The 19932-nt window shown below is 31.4% G+C and overlaps 1 protein-coding gene across 8 annotated transcripts in view; it reads right to left on the bottom strand.

Annotated features, from left to right (window-relative positions):
* Nucleotides 1-19932, bottom strand: part of KIFAP3 (kinesin associated protein 3) — a 219611-nt gene that overhangs the window by 59330 nt on the left and 140349 nt on the right. For all 8 annotated transcript variants that reach the window (XR_013174069.1, XM_077156924.1, XM_077156923.1 and 5 more), the window contains 6 exons: nucleotides 17948-18048; nucleotides 12178-12286; nucleotides 10665-10777; nucleotides 9681-9846; nucleotides 8954-9079; nucleotides 4597-4695 (listed from right to left, as the gene is read on the bottom strand). Coding sequence is in view for 7 of the 8 variants with exons in the window: in XM_077156924.1 (XP_077013039.1) it covers nucleotides 4597-4695; nucleotides 8954-9079; nucleotides 9681-9846; nucleotides 10665-10777; nucleotides 12178-12286; nucleotides 17948-18048 (714 nt within the window). In the remaining variant the exon portion in view is untranslated. The remainder of the gene's footprint in view (nucleotides 1-4596; nucleotides 4696-8953; nucleotides 9080-9680; nucleotides 9847-10664; nucleotides 10778-12177; nucleotides 12287-17947; nucleotides 18049-19932) is intronic.

The following is a 19932-nucleotide window of genomic DNA, read 5'->3' on the forward strand; positions in this document are numbered from 1 at the left end:
ATACTTGGAAAAATCAACCCAAGACAACTTACACCAAGTCAAATTCTAGTAAAACTACTTGACCTTAAAGAAAAATTCCTTTGGTTATCCTAACAAAAAGACCAAGTCATTTAAAAGGGAAAGAAAATTAAACTGTCATTAGACTTTATGACAGATAAGAATATCTAGAGTAATTACAAACTCCTCATTAGTAGCAATGCAGGCCAGAAGACAGTGGAAAAATACCAACTGTTAACCTAGAATTCTAAAAATTTTATAAATTATTATTAAAGAGGGCAAACTAGTTATTTTCAGATAAAGGTAGATATTATTATTCATAGATAGTCACTAAGTAGTACAAAAGAATGCACTTTATTAAGGAAGAAATCAACTCAAGAAGATGAACAGAAATCAAAAAAAGGAAATAAATGAGGAAACTGGTTAACGTATTATAAATCTTAAATAAGCATTGATTTTTTTAAAGCAATATTAAAAATAATAATTTGGTATACTGTAAAAATTTTATTAAAATGAGGTGAAATTATTATACTAGATACATTAGAAAGCACTAACATGGAAATTGGAAGTAGAAGTATAGATAGACTCCTTAACTTAGAACTTGGTATGAATGCATGTTGAAATTTGAATGTAACTTCCAAAAGGAATGGAATATAAAAATGACAAATAAGTAGGGGGAAAGAGGAGAACAAAGAAACCTCAAACAATAAGGAAACTTCAATGAAATCTAAGACTGTGCAGAAAAAGTTATTACCTTCAATACTTTCAATTTAGAATTAGTTGAACTGGCATTTTAAACAGGTCACAAGTTTCCACCAAGAAACTCTAGCACACGTGTGCAAGTAAAAAAATTATTCTTCGTAGCATATATATAATGCCAAAAGAATTTCATCAATAGTTTTGTCACTAGTAAGTGGTAAAGGCAGGACTTAACCCCATACCAGTGTCAATGTCACTATTTTATGGGAAAAAGAGATATATAAAGAAAAAAAGAGTATAAATAATATATGTTCTGAAACTCAATTTAAAAAAATCTGTAAAGAATTGGTGTTTATTGCCTCACTCCTACACTGAAATGTAAGTTTCATTATGGCATGGACTATCTTGTTCATCATTGTATCCCTAGCTTCAAGAACTTAACAGGTACTCAATAAAGTTTTGTTTAATGAATAAATAAATGAGGCCTGTCCTGCCTTCTTTACATGGTATTTGTGATTATAAAATGAAAATAAAATTCTTAGGAACATCTGAGAATTTTTCAGGAGGACTCTAAAAGGATCTAGACAAGTGGGAGTTATTTTTATTTCCCATACTGTCATTGTTGGGATTATATAAAAATTAATTATCACAATAGCACTGGTTCTCTTTCTCTTTTTTTTTTTTTTACATGGCAGGCACCGGGAATCAACCCCAGATTTCTGGCATGGCAGGCAAGAACTCTGCTCTGAGTCACCATGGCCCTCCCAGCACTGGTTCTCAATTTTAAATTCTGGATTCCTATATGACTGAGTTGTACTGAGAACCATTTTAAAATTTCAAATACCTTAATATAAATAATTTATTTACCTATAAGCCTACATTGCCATCTAAACTGTCAAATTTCTTTCATTGTTTGAAATTATATAAAAAGATGAGCAAATTTTCTGATTTAAAAAAATGGGAAAAGGAAAAAATTCTTGCTTAATAAATGCTTTATTTAAATGTCTTATAATATTAATCTCCTGAGAACAATCACAATAAAATGCTTAAAATTATGGGAAAATGAAATATTTTAATAATTTAAAATTATGTCAAAGGTTGTAACATGACAAACTTAAATGACATTGACAGCAATAAAAATCCTGGTTTTTGAATATCAAAACATTTCTGAATTTGGAATTTTGGCAAAATCACTCTGGCAATTTTGATATAGGCCCTAGATATGGATGAACAGCACCAGATCTAAGTAGTATTATATGACACATCTATTAGCAGATCCTTTATCTCACATTCCCATCATTATCAAAATAAGATATTTTTAGAATAAGTATTTTATTTTGGGGGGTGCTTGGTCTGGGAATTGAACCTGGGTCTCCCACATGGAAGGCAAGCATTCTACCACTGAAACATCTGTGCACCCTAGAATAAGTATTTTAAAATACTGGTTTCAAGACTCAATGGTATTAAAAAAATCAAACTTTAAAGAAATGAAAAGAAAGTTATACTGAGAAGAAAAATCCAATAGAGGGCCTCTGAATACTGTGAGCTTTGATAATAAGGTATTGAGAGTACATTTTTTAACAAACATACCACAGCAGATGCAGTAACTCTTATAACATTATTAACTATGTATCATGTGCCAGGCACTTGGTATTTTAAATATTTCATTTTTCTTTCATCCTCACAAAAAACTGCATGAGATGATGTGTAAATAAGAGTTGTCTTTTAAGTAATTACCTAGGAAAGCTACACTTTCAGCTCAGTGTTTTCTAATGTGTTTCTTATAGTGGCTTCTGTAGTGATATATTACATATTCTATACAGAAAATATCCTTTCAGAGACTCTTAACCCTGGAAAGCATATTAAATGGTCAAAGAAGACCTTCTAGTAATAATAATAATAAAAACTGTTTAACTTTAACTCAGTGTTTTCCAAATTCATTTACTATAGAACTTTTTTTTCATTAAGCAACTATTAATATGGAAGAAATATGTTCCATAGCACATAGCTAGGGAAAAGTTCATTTATTCCAATGATGCTAACATTCCAAAACTGTATTTGGTATTCATCTCCCTGGGACAGTCAGTTTATAACACATTTGAAAATTATTACTTTATGATAAAAGGAGATTTCTATAATATAGCCATAATGGAATAACAGTATTTCCATTTTGATAGCCTATATTAAAATGAATATTTCTCTAATCACGTACTATCCATCAGACTTGTTTCAGATTTTATATGGCTCCAGAAATTAAATTTTCCCTTTGAAGTAAAGCAATTTTCCTCCAAAGATGATACAAAGAATGTGTCACTGACTATGAATGCAATGAACACCAAAGGAGTTTCAAAATGTTTTAAGAAATGGCGGCCTCATTCAAACATCCACCACAACAAAAGTTCTCCTAAGGTATTACTTTAAAAAGGGCATTCACCATTTAGATACATTAATTTACTAACCAAATAAGCACACCTCTGTGCCAAGTGCTATGGTAAATTACAGAAAAAGATGAGTAAACAAAGTCAGTTCTTGAGCTTGAGGAGCTGAAAATCTTTTGGGAGAGAAAGGCATTTAAAAGGATAATTTTAAGTACTTTATTAGAGGTGAAAATAAAGAAATTAGCTCTATGGCAGGGGTAAACAGGACTAGAAAGGATTAACTGAAAAATGGGAAAGAAAGTGGTCTTTGAGGAGCCTGACTGTCAGGTTAAAGACAAAGAGGAGGAATGCAATTGAGGTTGACAAGGCACAAGAAAAGGCCAATTATGATTAGGCAGGTCATGACTGATAAATAATGAGAAGTATTCCAAGGTTTAGTTATACAACCTCTTGTGTACCCTATGCACACAAACCTTTTTAATGCCAATCACACTGGATTATAATTTTATATTTTTTATTTGCCCTCTCTCTTATTAGACTATAAACTCTTTGAGAGCAGGGACAAACTTTCTTATACACTCAGCACTTAAACAATATCTGTCAAATGTTCAGCCCTTGATTAATGTTTCCAGAATAATGAGTAATTAATTCCAAGTTGTGAAAGAGAGCAGACACTAAAATTTTCAACTCTAAGAGACTGTATGGTTACCATCTGCAAGGAATAGGCAGAACAGTTTTGTTTTGTTTTTGTAGGAAAGGATGTTGGCAAAACTGAGTTCCCTTTTGGATGCAGTAATGACAAATTACCATTTAATGAGTACCTCTACATTTTGGGAACTATTATAGGTATTTTAAATCCATTATAAAAATTTTATAAGGAAGGAAGTCTTCTTTTATTTTAATATTATGGCCATTTTATAGGTGTGAAAATTTGTGCTCAAGGATGCTAAGTAACTGATCCAAGACTGTAACCTAATAAGTAGCAAAGAAAATTAAAAAATAGAACTATTTGATTATAATGCTCTTTAGGCTATACCATGTTATGCCCCTTTGCATAGATGGAGGACATCCAGGTGGTAGGTAGTAAGCAACAAATGCCTGGAGCTCAAGAAAAAGATTTTTTTAAGATACTAAAAACTTAACATATATGTGGCAGCTGAAGTCATAGGACAAGATGTGCTTTCCCATGTGGACTGAATAAGGTAAGATTAGAAAAGGACTAAGAATAGTTCTAGGAACCTCTGATATTTAAATATATTATTGGAGAAGGAAATTCTGATAGGTTTGTTAAATTTCTTAGGAATCACAGCCTGAAAAGTTAAAAAAAAATTGTTTCCATTATATTTTACTTATATATTGATTTGGGGTCAATTTTCTTTGGAAAATTATTTGTTCTCCAAAATTACTTCAAAGTTAGATGTTTTCTACATTATTTGAGCATTTGCATGAAACAAAAAAACAAAGATTAATCTTTTCTGAATATGTGACATATCATTATCTATTATGAATACTGAAAGGATACGTGTTTCCTTGATTATGACATCTCTTGTGGCTTGGTGGAAAACCATCTGGTAGAAGACGTAAATTATCTGACACACAAATTCATCATCTTCTTGTTGTGCTGAAAGGAAAAAAAAAAACTTCAAGAAGAGAATACTATATTTAGATCCAAAATTGAAAACCTGTGAGGGAAATAGTAAGAATGAGAAAAACTGAAAGTGACAAGAAGGAAGGTAAAGGACAACTAGTTTACATTATTTAAAATATATGGGGTGATATCTATCATCTACATCCTGGGTGTCCAGGATAATGATCAATGAGGAAATTTTATAATAATATTATTTTCAGAAGTTTCAGAAGAAATTTTGTTATAGTTAAACTAAATATGTTAAATCATTTTGAAGTACAAGAATGAAAAAATGAAGATTCTGAAAAAGAGAAATTACACTACCTCTAAACCAGATTACCTAATATAATATAGTTCATCTCAAAAAATCAGATTGTATCTAGGAAGGACTAAGGGATAAGACTAGTTTAAGAGAATAGTAACAGTGCCTCTGTGTATTTTTTTCAGTATATTTTGTAACCTAGTATGGAGAAATTGATTAAATTAATTCCTTTACCCCCTAATGTGAAATGACAACATATTTACCATTACTTTTTTTGGTTCATTATAACTATAGATTTTTTTTTTCAAACTTTAATTTGCATTTATTTTAAGATGAATTTATTCCCAAACCATAAGTCTTTCAGTTTCTTCTGGGTTGGTTATCTTTTTCTTCTGTGCAACCTTCTCTTCTGGCTTAGGAATAATTTGTTTTTTATTCAGTAAGGATCACTTCAGTGGAGCAAGGGGGACTCATGTATGGGTTAATCTGACCATGAGCTCTGTAAGTTCTGCAGTACATTTAGGGACTTTGTTCATCTGGATGTGCTAAATGACCAGAGAATCTACAACTGAACCCTTAAGTTCAGCATTATTCTCTGCATTTTTAAGCATGTGCAACAAAAATTCAGCATTCTTTTTGGGCCACCGACTTTGCATCCAGCCCCACTGTTTGGTCTGGGCACACCTACCAACACTACCCCTGTAAGGACAGAATGGAACACATTGCTTCTGTAAAATGACATCTTTCAGATTCTTGGTGGCTTTTTGAATATGCATACCCTTGATGGCCTGAGCCGTTTCTTGGGTGTTCTTAAAGTGAACATGAAAAGTTGAACCTTTTGATTTGTACAATTTTGTAGGGTTTTCTGGGTCAAGTGAATAGCAAATGATTTTCAGAGATCACTTGAGGCCGCATATAGGAAGAGGAAGCATAACTATAGTTTTTGACACAAATATAGTTCTATTTTGTCTCTATAATGTTGATTTCCCATGAGAAAACAGTTCCTATAAAAGATCACATATTCAAAATTAAGTTTTTGCTAGAAATTTGACAATTATAAAAAGGTACTTTTTTTTTTTTTTTTTAACATGGGCAGGCAATGGGAATCGAACCCGGGGGTCTCTGACATGGCAGGCGAGAACTTTGCCACTGAGCCACCATTGCCCGCCCTATAAAAAGGTATTTTAAAACCTTTGTTGAATAAAGTTAAATAATTAAACTCTACCTATTGGCAAGAAATAAAGGATTTAGTTTCAACTTCAATTATAATAACAAAAAAGAATGTTACATAATCATACAGGCTAATTAATAAATGTTTAATAACATACAAAGAATAATATAACAGAATAGTTGACATCCACTGATTAATATGCAATGACAAAAGCAAAGTACTTATAGAAATCTAATCTTTAGGTATGTGGTATGAAATGTGGTTTAAAAATAGTATAGTTTACTATCAATTATTGGCAACTGTTTGATGATATTCATTAGAAACCGATTTACATGCCAGTAGAGTATCCAACTGTGTGAAATAAATCATGGGCCCCTTAAATTCCAATCTGCCCAAATGACTTCTCTCATTAATCTGCTGAAGTTCCATTCTCTTAGACTATTTGGTTGAAAATCTTCATCCTCTCAGTCTATACAGTGTTCTATCTTTTAACCCAAGAGTTTTAATCCCCAAAATCCAAATATTTTCTAATAAAGCATATATAGCCTCTGTCTGTGATAACTTCATGTCAGAGAACATCAAAACTTAGTAAAGCACTCTGAGTTAGCTCTGTTAGCTCTTTATTTATATCTCAGCTCTCTCACACATAATGGATGTGGGACAATTCCAGATAGAACACAGGTCATAAAGCGCCAACTTTCTGTAGCAACTTTCTTTAACTCCCCATATCTTCATTTCTACTCTGCCTAAACTGTTTTCACCTTCACTTCTCAACTACTTAGTCTGTCTTTCTTTTCATTATTTCTAATCTGAAATGTCTTGGCTGTGATAAAAGTGTGCCAAAGTAAATATATAGATACCACAATTTTGGGAAGGGATACTTCAAATGTGGAGGTTATATTTAGATGACCTTTTAAAATGCATTATGTTAAAAAAAACTTTCAGATCAACAATGAAAATTAATAGAGAAAAATTAATAGGTAAAAGACTTAAAAAGGCACTTCACTTTATTAGATGTAACTAAAAAGGAATTTCACTTTATTAGATGTAACAAAGAAGTACTCAACTTTATTAGTTATTAAAAAGTACAAATTAAAACCACAATGAGATACAACTGTAAAGGCTATAATTAAACGTCCAACAATGCCTAGTGTTGGTGGTGATATAGAACAACTAGAACTCTACTACACTGATGGTGGGACTGAAATCTGGTCTAGCCACTTTGGAAAATATCTTGGCATTTATTTATTAAAGTTAAACATATGCAATTCCATTCCTAGGTCTACATCTAACAGAAATGAGTAGATATGTTCATCAATGAAAGGTTTAAGAACGTTCACAGAAACATTTTAATAGCTCTCTCCTCAAAAAAAAAAAGGGATAAATTGTGGTATATTTATACAGTGTAATACTACATATAGCAATAGAAATCAGCAAACTACTGCAGTATATAACAACATAGAAGAATCATAAATATAATTAATGTAGGCAAAAGGAACTAGATTCTATTTATATAAAATTCAAAACAAAGCAAAAAAAATCTATGGGTGATAAAGGACAGAAATCACTTTGGAGGAAGCAATAAAGACTGAGAGTAAGCAGAAAAACAACATCTAGGGTGCTAGCTACATTCTGTTTCCTTATATGTTTTTTAATACCATAATACCATGAATGTGCCAATTTTTTTAAGGTTTTTTCATTTTAACTTTTTTTTATTGTATAGTATAACATATATACTAAACAAAGAAATAAAAAAGCAATATTTTTCAAAGCACTCTTCAATGAGTGGTTACAGGACAGATCCCAGAGTTTGTCATAGGCTACCATACGATCCTCTCATATTTTTCCTTCTAGCTGCTCCAAAATATAGGAGTTACACTCACTTTTAAAATTCAATGAATTATGTACTTATAACTTGCATAATTTTATTTATGAAAGTTAAACTTCATAAAAGTTTACTAAAAACAGTACCACATGCTTATATATCATATCAGTATAGGAAGACCCAAGGTTAGCGTATTTCCTTATCATTTTTAGGCTTCTCATATTAGCATATTTACTTCTACAGTATTAGCTACTTTTAATTTATAAGATACCAGAGAACTTGGCCTTGATAGGATGACATAAGAATCAGTAAATGTTGTATGTGATATAGAGAACAATAAGCCCTGGCCCCAGAAGATCAATATAAGGGTAAGATTTGTACTGTCCAATACTGTAGCCATAAGCCAATGTGATTAATTACATTAAAATTAAATTGAATAAAAAATTGAGGTGCTCAATCACAGCAGTGTATTTCAAGGGCTTAAGGGTCATGTGTTGTACAGAGCAGATTAAGAACATTTTTATCATGGCAGAAGGTTCAGTGGCCAATACTATCTGGATCTAAGGGTACATAATGTTTAATGTCAGCTTCTGAATGAAATTTTCTGCCTAGAAATCAAGATGTAAAAAGAAGGGTTTTCATAAGGTAAGATGTCCAATTCAACCATCATAAAGCTCAATACAGAGAAGAAATGACAGAATCTTAGCTGTTCAGGCTGGGGGAAGAAGGGCAGTATCTGTAAAATTGGTTCTCAATTGTTTTATAATAACATTCTTAACTTTGCAAGTTAAAGTTCTGATATTATTCTATCCAATTCCATTAGGAGATATATTTAATTCATTTTTCTTAACCATATAATTTAAGCTGCTATTAATCAATGTAACAGGATAAAACTACTTCATGATTGCAGCTCTGCATTGTATATTTAGAATTTTAAACTAATAACCTGTTCAGACATTAGCATGAAAGTAAATCAAGATAAATTATAATTTACCATTTAGCAGTTCAATGAGTGCAGGGATTATCCCAGATTTGGCTAATAATGCAGCACAAGAGTCATCCATAGATACAGTTCCAATCATTATAACCACTTCTAAAACAAGGTCATCTTCTGCAGCACCTAGGTAAGTAAAATCACAGGAAAGTTTTCACTGAAATATCCTAATCCAGATCCTTACATATCATCAAAATTTCAATGCACAGAAAAGATACTGAAAGCTATTAAGTCAGTTTCTGTGAATCTGTGACATACTTGTAAATGTGATTTTTTTCAAATGTTCTTGTTCACTGATGCCAGTGGTGGTGGTGGTGAGGGTTGGAGGGAGTAAGAAAAGTGGAAATAAGTCTGAAAATACAACTGAATGAAAATGTAGACAATGAGAATAGGAGACACAACTGAATGCCTCAAAGGACTGTATGTGTGTAGAAGGGGATGGTATTTGGCAATTTGTTTTAAAAGGCAGAATAAACAACAACTGTAACAAATAAGGCAGGATAAGCAAGGAAAACTATTAAGAAAGAAAGCATACTGTTAGGGAAAATACAACATACACGTAAGGGAAGACCCAGTGACCGTTCTTCTAGAACAGCCAAATGTAGTGCTTTGGGAAAAAAGCGCTACCTAATATAACAATAGTTACAAAATACAGCTCTAGCAGCCTCATACACAGAAAAAAGAAATAACTTTGTGATTATGTAAAAGTGAAATATTTAGCACAGACCTGGTTTTAGTTTATCCTTGAGGTATGGAACCAACTTGTACTCTTTAAGAACCAATTCCCAGTCTAAGTCTGGGATGGTCAGATTCGCAAGTGTTCCCAAACATTCTATCACAAACTCCTCATCTTCATCATTAGAGATCTGGGCTGCAAGGTCACCAACATAATCCTGAAAACAAAAACAGAATGTTAATATGAAATTAAAATATGATTCCTGCAGAAGAACTAATCTCATAATTTAACATATAGAAAGAGAATATAAGTATCAACATTGACTATCTTTTGATAATCTTTAGCTAAATTGCCAAGTGAGCTTTTGATAAAAAGGTTTAAAGCAAAAGACTAGGAGGGAGGTTAGAAGTAGGGGGCAAAAAAACCCCAAAAAAACATTAAAATGTGGGTTGAGACTTCTAGGAGCTAAACTTAAAAAGAAGTTCATATGTCAAGGACATCAAAAACAAGGAAGCCTGAGAAACGGTCATAGTCAAGAGGAGCCAAAGGAAACCTGACAGCTAAATGTAATGTGGTATCCTGAATGGGATCCTGGAACAGAAAAAGTACATTAGGTAAAAACAAAGAAAATCTGAATAAAGCATGGACTTTAGATAATAATGTATCAATATTGGTTCATTAATTGTGACAAATGTACCATAGTAATGTAACATGTTGTTATTGAAGGGAAACTGGGTGTGGAGTATGTGAGGATTCTCTGTACTATCTTCACAACTTCTCTGTAAATCTAGAACTATTCCAAAATTTAAAAAAAACAACAGACAAATGCATTTGTTCTGAAAACTTTTAATTAAAGCTCATTGCTACTCTCCTTAATAAGAAAAATAAAACAAAACAGGTTTTGCAAAAAAAAAAAAGTTCATAACAGAAAGGCTAAGAGTTTCATGTGAGCAGAGTTTACTTTCCAAATGTAACACTTAAAAACTTCAATTCTCAGTCTATTTTAATAGATAGTAAGCCAGAAACTATACCTACAATAAATAAATTTTTAGTTGGTCCATCATGCTGGGAAATATTTCTAATCATTTTCATCAGTAATGGATCTTTGAACTTCAGAGCCCTCTTCATAAGCATCTTCAGCCCATTTCCTAATATAGGAAAACAAAATTTGCCCAATAAAATTAAGTTTAATTTTTTTTCTACAGTTTTCAAAAACAAAACAGCTTATCTACAGTGAAAAAATAAATCTTAAATGTACAATTTGATTCATTTTTGACAAATGTGTGCTCTTACATAACCTATATCAAGATAGGGATATTCTTTCTGTTCACTCCAGAATGTTCCCTTGTGCCTCTTTTCAGTCAATTCTATTCCCCAATTGCAATAATTCTTCTTCCTCTTCCCCTTACCCCCTCCTCTACTCTTCCACCTTCTTCTTCTTAATATAACAGATTAGTTTTGTCTGTTCTAAAACATCATATAAAACGAATCATACAGTATGTGCTCTTTTGCATCTGGAATATTCACACATTTTAAATTGTAAATATTTTTAATGTAAATACTTTTTGACAGAAAAATTCTACTATAGGAATTTATTTAAGAATAAAAAAATGGAAATGTGTAAAGATTCAGACAAAAGAATAATTACGGCAGCCCTCTGTGACAGAAAATAATTAGAAACAAATGAATATTCAATATAGCAGCTTAAACTGTAGCAAATCTTTACAATGCACTATTTTGCAGATATTAACTTACAAAAGTATTTAATCACATGGAATGGTATTCAAGATACAATATTAATTTTTAAAAAACACAAGTTAAAATATATTGAGAGAAGAACCCCATTTTTATTAAAAATATTCCCATGATTATTGCTGGATGGTAGATGAAAAGATTTAATGTTTTTCTGTTTCTTTGCACTTTTTATAATGAACATATACTATTTTTAAAAAGAAAAAACTACTGAGAAGACTGAAAATTCCTAATGTATGACAAACCATTTCACCAAGTAAGTAATATAGAAACAATAACCTAATTAAGACAATATGATACAATTGTATCATACTGTCTTAAAAAAAACTTACATTGTAATAGACTGCTTCTTCAATAAATTATGCAAATAAAAGGTTTATTTCAACTAGAAAATGTTTTTAGAAATTAAATTTCAATGAAGAGAGCAGCTAGAAGGAAAATCTGAGATGATGGAATGGTAGCCCATGCCAAATTTTGGGATCTGTCCTGTAACTACCTGTTGAGGAGTGCTTTGAAAACTACTGCTCTTTTCTTTCTTTGCTTTGTATATATGTTATATCATACAGTAAAAAAGTTAAAAACAAAAATTTCAATGAAGGCTAACCCACAATGGTTCAAAATATCTCCACTCATGAGGTAATAATATTTTAAGACTATCTAACCTTTAAGGTATAGCTATTATAAAGAAACTATTTAAAAATGGGATTTATATCCTAATTCCTTATTATTTGGTTTTCATTATATGCCAATTGCCACATGCTAAAAAAGATTACCTATGGAGCTCGAAGACACTAACCTTCACAGATAAGCTGTACATTCCTCTTGTTAGCAGCAAGATTAATGCAGAAAGAAATGAGTTCCAAGTCAATTCGCTCATCTGAACATTCAAATAGCATCTTCATTAACTAGCAAAAAGTACAGAGCATATTTCACTTAAAAATAAAACAAAAAAACCCAGAAGCAACATTTTACCACAAGGTATCATTTTAGATTATATGCTAGAAATAAAATATAATTTACATTTCTCAATGCACAAAACTGGGTAGGCTCTCACTGTTGAATAACTGAATGAATGGTTAATGGGCTATTATATGTTCATTATTAAATATAAATTTCCACATACAGTGGAGAATACAAGAGAAATTTCAGACAAAATCTCTTCATTTAAGGAATTAAAATATTGCTTGGAAGCAGGGCATACCAAGCAAAACAAACAACTTGTGCAAGGGTAGCAAGACAGAAAGAACATAATTCCTCTGAAGAACTAAAAGAAGGCAGGCATAGTTACAGTGAGAGAAACAGTGTTGAGAAATAAGGGGGTAAAAGCCAGATCTTGCAGGGTTTTGAAATACATATTGAGGACTGTGGGCTTCATTTGAAGAATAATGGGAAGCCATTATTCTAGGCTATGGTAGTGGGGATACAGATAAAAGGATGTATTCAAGATATATTAAGAAGGGAGACTCAAAATGGGATTTGAGAACTGACTGGATGTCAGGGCTAAGGGAGAGGTGGAACTGAGGATGACTCCCAGGTTCTGTACTGAGCAATGATGAGAGAGGTGGTGTTAAGATTTACTAAAAAAGGGAAACTAGAGTAGGAGAAAACTTTAAAGGGAAAATAGTAATTTTCCTTTTAGATATTTGAGTTTAAACTGCCCATGTGACAGTCTAGTGCAGATATTCAGAAGGAACTTAGAAAATGTTCAAAGTTTAGAAGAAATGTCTGGACTGGAGGCATAATTTTAGGAATTATCCTACATGGATGAAAACTAAAGCTGCAGGCTGGATCCAATTACTTGGGCAGGGGTATAAAATGAGAGGAGAACTCTGTTTAATAATAAGAGAAAAGGAAGGGGTATCTGAGAAGCAGCAGTCAGAAAGGCAGGAAGAAAAGGTAGGTGACTTACTCCATTTAGCAGTAATCTATGGAAGTTATTCCTAAAATTTATAACCTAAAAATTTCTTATGTTTTATCTCAGTGCAATGCCCAGTTTAGGTCAATATGCCTTCATGAATCTAGCCCACTGTTTATTATATAGCAAGTGCATAATAAATATTTACTGACTGTTTATAAACCCTATTCTGTTAAATACTGTTTCAATTACTTTCTTTTAGTTTGACAACTTTTGAATTTCAAAAAGGATACAAGGTCAGTATACAAAAATCAACTGTATTTCTATATGCTAGCAATAAACCACTGAACATCAAACAATGTCATTTACAATCACTCCAAAAAAAAAAACCAAAAACACTTAGGTATAATTCTATCAAAACATGTACTGGATATTGAAAACTGCAAAACTCTGTAGCAAGTAAATGGTTGGCATATATCATGCCTTTCCCAGAGGCCAGCTCTTTAACCAAAAATGTTGCTAATAATGGAGTCTTTGGGTAAAGAAACATTAACACTTAATATACTACAGAATAAAAATATTCTATGACAATCATAAAATAATCTTAACTACTGAATATAATTTAACATATTTTCATCCTATTTATATAGTAACTACCACTTAAAAATAAATTATAAATTAATAAAAATATAGGTCAAAATCCTAAAATTAATGTTATTGTATGTTTTTCACTCTAATTCAAAACTTAAAATACAAAGATTTCCTCTAAACTTTTACTGATAACTAGAAGCTTTTTATAATAATGAAATCTGCTATATCAAAGTACTGCTTTAACAAGGCAAGATATTTGCTACTAATGAATTATCTACTTCAAGTTAACTTTCGTAATATGAAAACCACCCTCAAATATACGGCTATTGAGGACATAAAATATTTTGGTAATTTCTATGTTAAATCCTGTGTAGAAATAAATACTCAAGAGTTCTTTTTTTTTTTTTTTTAATAATGGTTGAAATCTTACCCAACCCTCCCCCACAATCAAGAGAAATTAGGGCTAAATGTGAGTGGAATATATAGTGATATAGAATTAGTTTTTCAAAATAAAAAGAAAAATACTTCAATTTTAGTTAAGCATTCAAATTTTAAAATACTTCAGTTAGAACTCCACATGCAACATTTTCTCTTCATTCATGCTACCCATAGCACTTCAAAAGTTAAGTGTAATTGCTGGCAACTAGGAAATATTAAAATTAGATTTGTTCTTTTTAAACTATGTCCATTGTCATCTTTTACTGATTTAACAAGAAGGCTCTAAAAGAGCTCAGTCTGGGCAATGAAGAGGCAATAGCATTCAATCAGACAAGTCCCATATTGAGTATCAGATACCAAAGAGCCATGACTGAAATCACTGTGTCTAGACTCTCTGGCACCTGACTTCACTTATTTACCAGTGACCAGAGGCCAACCCCCACTGCTCTCTGTATTCACATACACCTCTACCACCCCCACCTCCAACCCAAACATCTTTGAATGATTATGCCAGAACTTTGCATGCCTCAGGAATCTCTTCTGACTGGCTACTCCCTAACTCTCCTGTTTGAAGTGATGCTCTGGTTTCTGAACTTCGGCAGATAATGGCAGGCAAGAGCAAAGGGGGCTGTCAGAAAGGACGTTTACCAGCATTCAGCTAAAAGGAAGTATGTAGATCAAAGAGGGGCCATATAGGACAACTGTGGTGGAAAACATGTGGATAGATATGAATAGTCTTGTACACTGTTCTAGGGTAAAATATTAAATATCACCATGACATCACTACCTAACCAAGTATTTTGATTGGCCTTTCTATTACCAATAAATACGTTTATAAGCATCTGGATGACATTTGCACCTATTAAACAAAGCATGCATCACAGAGGTCTAAACAGCAATGAACTGTTAATGTGTACTTTTAACTATTATTAGAATACAACTATTAACTCCTGCTTATTCCAAGTAGGCTTACCTAAAACAATCCACCAATTTAGATCATTAAGATCATGTAAGAAGAAAGACTTGACCTGGCACAAAGATTTTGCAGAATAGTGTCAAAACCAGGAAAGAAAATCTGAATATACTGGATAATTAGAGGCAATAAAGTAAGGTGAGAGATTATAAGGCATGTTATGTACATAATCACCTACTCTGCATGGGATGTTAAATATTTTATAAAAGTGAACTGTAATGTAATTACAGGTTTATCTTATAAACATGCAACAGAAAGGCAATATTTAAATCAGACTATGAATGGGTCCAGAATGTTGAGAAAGACTTCATATTTTGCTAATATTACCTTACTATAGCACTTTTAAAGCTCCTTTACATACATTAGCTAATGTAAATAAAGAATATGACCATACTCCCAAATTCTTTTTGATCAATAAAACTGATTATTACTGAGTCATTGCTTTCCTATCTTCAAAGTCATTTTAGGATTCTCATTTGGAAAATTTATCTGCAGTAGTAGAAAATCTTCATTAAACAAAATCAATGCGCTTAATTTCAAAAAGAACAGAATATTACATTAATTCTATGAAATCCTCAACCTTGGATGTAGTTTTCTTTAATAGGAGGCTAAAATTACTGTCATAAATGATTTAAAGCTTTACTAGCATTATAAACATTACTTTGTGCAGCAAAACCTGTGAAAGAAATAGCTTTGGATTCCTGAAAGAAACTTGGAAATTTCAATTTGATTCCTGATTTGCTTTCCACGATTCTTTTATTCTGCAATGAATTTGGCACCAGATGGCAATTAAACCATGCCAAGTTTTCCCTGAAAATGTCAAAATTGAGCCCTGAAGTATAAGTTGTAGGCTGGACAGCATTTAGAAACAAATATATTCTAGAATATCATTTAGCTTTCTCAAAATAAGTCCTCATACTAAAAAAGCTTCAAGATTTTACAACATAATTTGGTAACATATTCCCATAAGAGCTGAATTAAAAAAAAAAAAAATCCTAACCCCTGTATGAGTTTTGGAAGATTTTTTGGTTCATGAAATATAATGTTCAAAAAATTCCACCACTGCAGATGTTGGAAAACTGTCTCGCAAGAAAACATTTATGAATACCGTTCTTAAAAAGTTATGAGAGAATTTTCTACACACACAGTTAAACTGCAATAATAACAATGTCTAAAAGTGACCACAGTCAGGTAACTCCAAATACAAATTTCAACAAAATAAGTTTCCCACCCCTTTAGTGTGCTCTTATTTAATGTTATTCTCTTTTTAATCTAAACTGGATATAAACAATCAATGTAGGCAAGAATACTATCCTTGTTTGGCTGCTTTCCAGTTCATATCCTGTAGTCAATGAAGTTCTGACACTAAATAGGATTGGAAAAGGAACACCCTTTGAAACTGCAAAGCAGAAACCCTTGGAACATATGGAGTGAGACCATAGTAAATCACCTGTAATCTCCCTTTGACATGGCAACTCTTTTATTGAAAACTTGTTCGACAAAGCCAATGCTAAGCTGTAGCCAGGCTTAGCATTGGCTACAGTCTGACATACGTTATCTTTATAAGAGCCCTGCCTTGTTAGATAAGATACGCTTTATATTTTGTGAGGGTTGTCTATTTCCAATAAACAAACATAGTTTAATCTTCTGATATAAAAGGCTAAGAAATTATCTTTGAGAATCTGTCAATTTTTTAAATTGCATACAGGTAAAGTGTCAAAATTATGGAACAGCAAGTTCAATTTTATTACTGTCTTGCTAATTTGTAATGACTAGGAAGATGGTTAATAAAAAAATAATAAAATGGGAAATTGCAAATTTTTTGCTATATTTTAATTTATTTTTCAAGTAGCATATGTTAAAAAAACTCACATTAGGCTAGCAAGGAATTCCTAGTAGGACTCTTATCACAAATTATTTTAATAAGTTAAATCTTTCAAGTCATATTCTTCCAAAATATTTTGGAAAGTGTGTTATTTTTATTATATATTTTATATCCTACAGTTTTGCTTTTACTATTTTAGAAAACCATTTTCTAAAAAATAAGTTAATATTAAAAATCATCAGATATTCAATTTAGTGCAGACCAGTTTAATAAAAATATATGGTACAACAGTGGTTCTATAAATGTAAAAGAGTAAAAACATATGTACAGAATCTCTACTTATATTTCAGGTAAAAAATCAGTAAACTCATTCAAAGCAAACAGATATAACACATGAAATATATCAAACAACTGAGTTATAACAAAAATCTTTAAGAACAATGCTATCAAAATAATCTAAGAATTTTGATAAAGCATTTTCTCATTAGAGAATGCAAAGCATTTAAAACCATCAACCATATATAAAACTGAACTATTAGAAATAGTTTTTGAAAAATATTCAGTGACAGGGGAGAATACTTACAATCTATTATGTAAATAAGGTAATATACAATAATATATACTATTTTATACAAATATATTATTTTTTCAAGTACAAGGAAGGAGATGTACTGAAGTATTAGATATTATCTCTGGGTTTAGGATAACACAAACTTGTCATTTTTTATACTTTTTTGTGTTTTCCAAGTTTTCTATAACAAATATATATTATTAATAAGAGGAAGTATATTTTTAAAAGGAAAAGTAGATCTGGCAAGAGGAAGAGAAGAAAGTAAAAATTCATGCTTCTTAAATGTTTTTTTTAAAACACTTAAACCACTTACCTGTGGTATACAGTCAGTGTATGCAAACATTGACTTAAAGCGGTCATCCATGCTTATGTGGTAAAGAACACACATTGCTATTTGTTTGTAGTTTTCATTTCCTGGGAATAAAATACCATGGATATGATGATATGTAACTACGTTTATATGTAGCTATATATATACATACACACATATTTATCGATGTGCGTATAAATTTATACATATATTTTTGGCATAATAGACTCAGATTAATGCACAAATGCTTTTAAACTTCCAAATCAAATATCAGGAAAATATTTTGAGCTCCTTATTTCAAATTTCAAAGTTTTGAGCATGCCCATGTTATCTGTGTTATATCATTAACTTCTGAGAGAACATCTATCCTGTAAAAACTATGCTTTTGGGGAAAAAATTCTAAGAATTGTTTTCAGTAGCCCAATATTGGTCTCCCTCTCTTATCATTTTATCAAAATTTGTGATTAACACAGTTCATTGACAGAAGTGATGCAAAAGAAGTAGAAACTAAAATGTTCATTTTATTACTATGATTCTGAAACTAAAAAATTCATCCAAATGACGAAAGAAATAGAATAGTATTTGCAACATAAAACAACAACAATAAAATACATGACTATAAGATGCTAAACACTAAAGTAACTGTAGTCTAAGGACAGTCTCAGAATTTCTTAGGTAAGGTTATTCTAGTTTTATAAAACATTGAAACTAAAACAAAAGCAAATGATACATACAGATTTGAAAAATGAGGTGGGACTTTAATATGTCATGCAATCTTCCTATTTGCTCTCAAATAGACCATGTTTTACAGAACTATTAATGGTATCAAAACCATCACAAAACAAGAGTTAGAAAAGTTTTTCAGCTAAAAGTCTTACCCAAATAAACAATATCATTTTTTAAAATTCTGTATTATGAGAAATCCTTGAAAATATCTGTAGTTTTTAAAAATTAGGTATAAGTGAACTCAGTTGGCAAAAAAATACATCAAGAAGATTTTAAAATATATTTCAACACAGAATATAAGTTTAGTGCCTTTATTCTTGTGCCTACTATAGAACAAAATTATTAAGATATTTAGAGTTCTTAAAATATTTTCTATCTTATTGTTTCCACTTATTAGGCATATATTACAAATTTGGGGGGATTTGTAAGGCACAGATTGTGAAATGACTCCAAGTAAGAGAAAAGTAGAGACAGAAATATTCCTCAGCCTCAACATTTTATACTTAGCATCAGAGAGACTTAAGTGGGAAAGATTTGTAGATTTTCAATAGTGTGAAAAAAATAACATTTTCATACTATAGAGGGCAGTAATTTATACTTATTCTAGTATAAAGCACACTTGCCACAGGAACACCTATCTGTACACAGGTTTCCATGATATGCAGATTAAAAAAGAAAAATTCCAACTTTATTCTCCAAGGAGAGAGGCATTCCTTGTGTCCTTCATAGCATTTAGCTTTTGTCCAGGACTGACATATTTTTAAATATTTTCAACAGTTTCCTGAAGCATAGTCTGAATGCAAGTATCTTTCTCACTGTTATTCAAGGTTCTTTCTGTTTTTCAGCTGTGGGTATAGTTCTATTAGTGTTTAATTTTTACAAAATATTATTGGAAAATATTTTTCCTATGCAATGGATTCATTGAAAAGTAGGATTCCAAGCTACACAACTTGCTAAGTGGTAAAAGAAACAAAAGAAATAAAAAACCAATATAAGAGATTCTTTAACAAAGTAAATCATCAAACATATTAAAACCCAATCTGACTAGGAATGAAACAGGAAGCTATTCTAAACTGTAAGAGAGTCTGCTGCCAGTGTCAATGAAAGGATTCTAAAAAGCAATGTCTTATGGTGGTGCATCATTCACGAAAAGTGAGATGAATGTGAGGTGAGAAATACTTGCTTTTAAGAGATGTGTATTCCATAAAAAGAGGAGCAAGGAAGGTCTTTTAGATTTAATGAAATATACAGCTTTGCAAAGG

The sequence above is a fragment of the Tamandua tetradactyla genome, chromosome 4, assembly GCF_023851605.1.
Source record: "Tamandua tetradactyla isolate mTamTet1 chromosome 4, mTamTet1.pri, whole genome shotgun sequence".
In the NCBI taxonomy this organism is placed as follows: domain Eukaryota; kingdom Metazoa; phylum Chordata; class Mammalia; order Pilosa; family Myrmecophagidae; genus Tamandua; species Tamandua tetradactyla.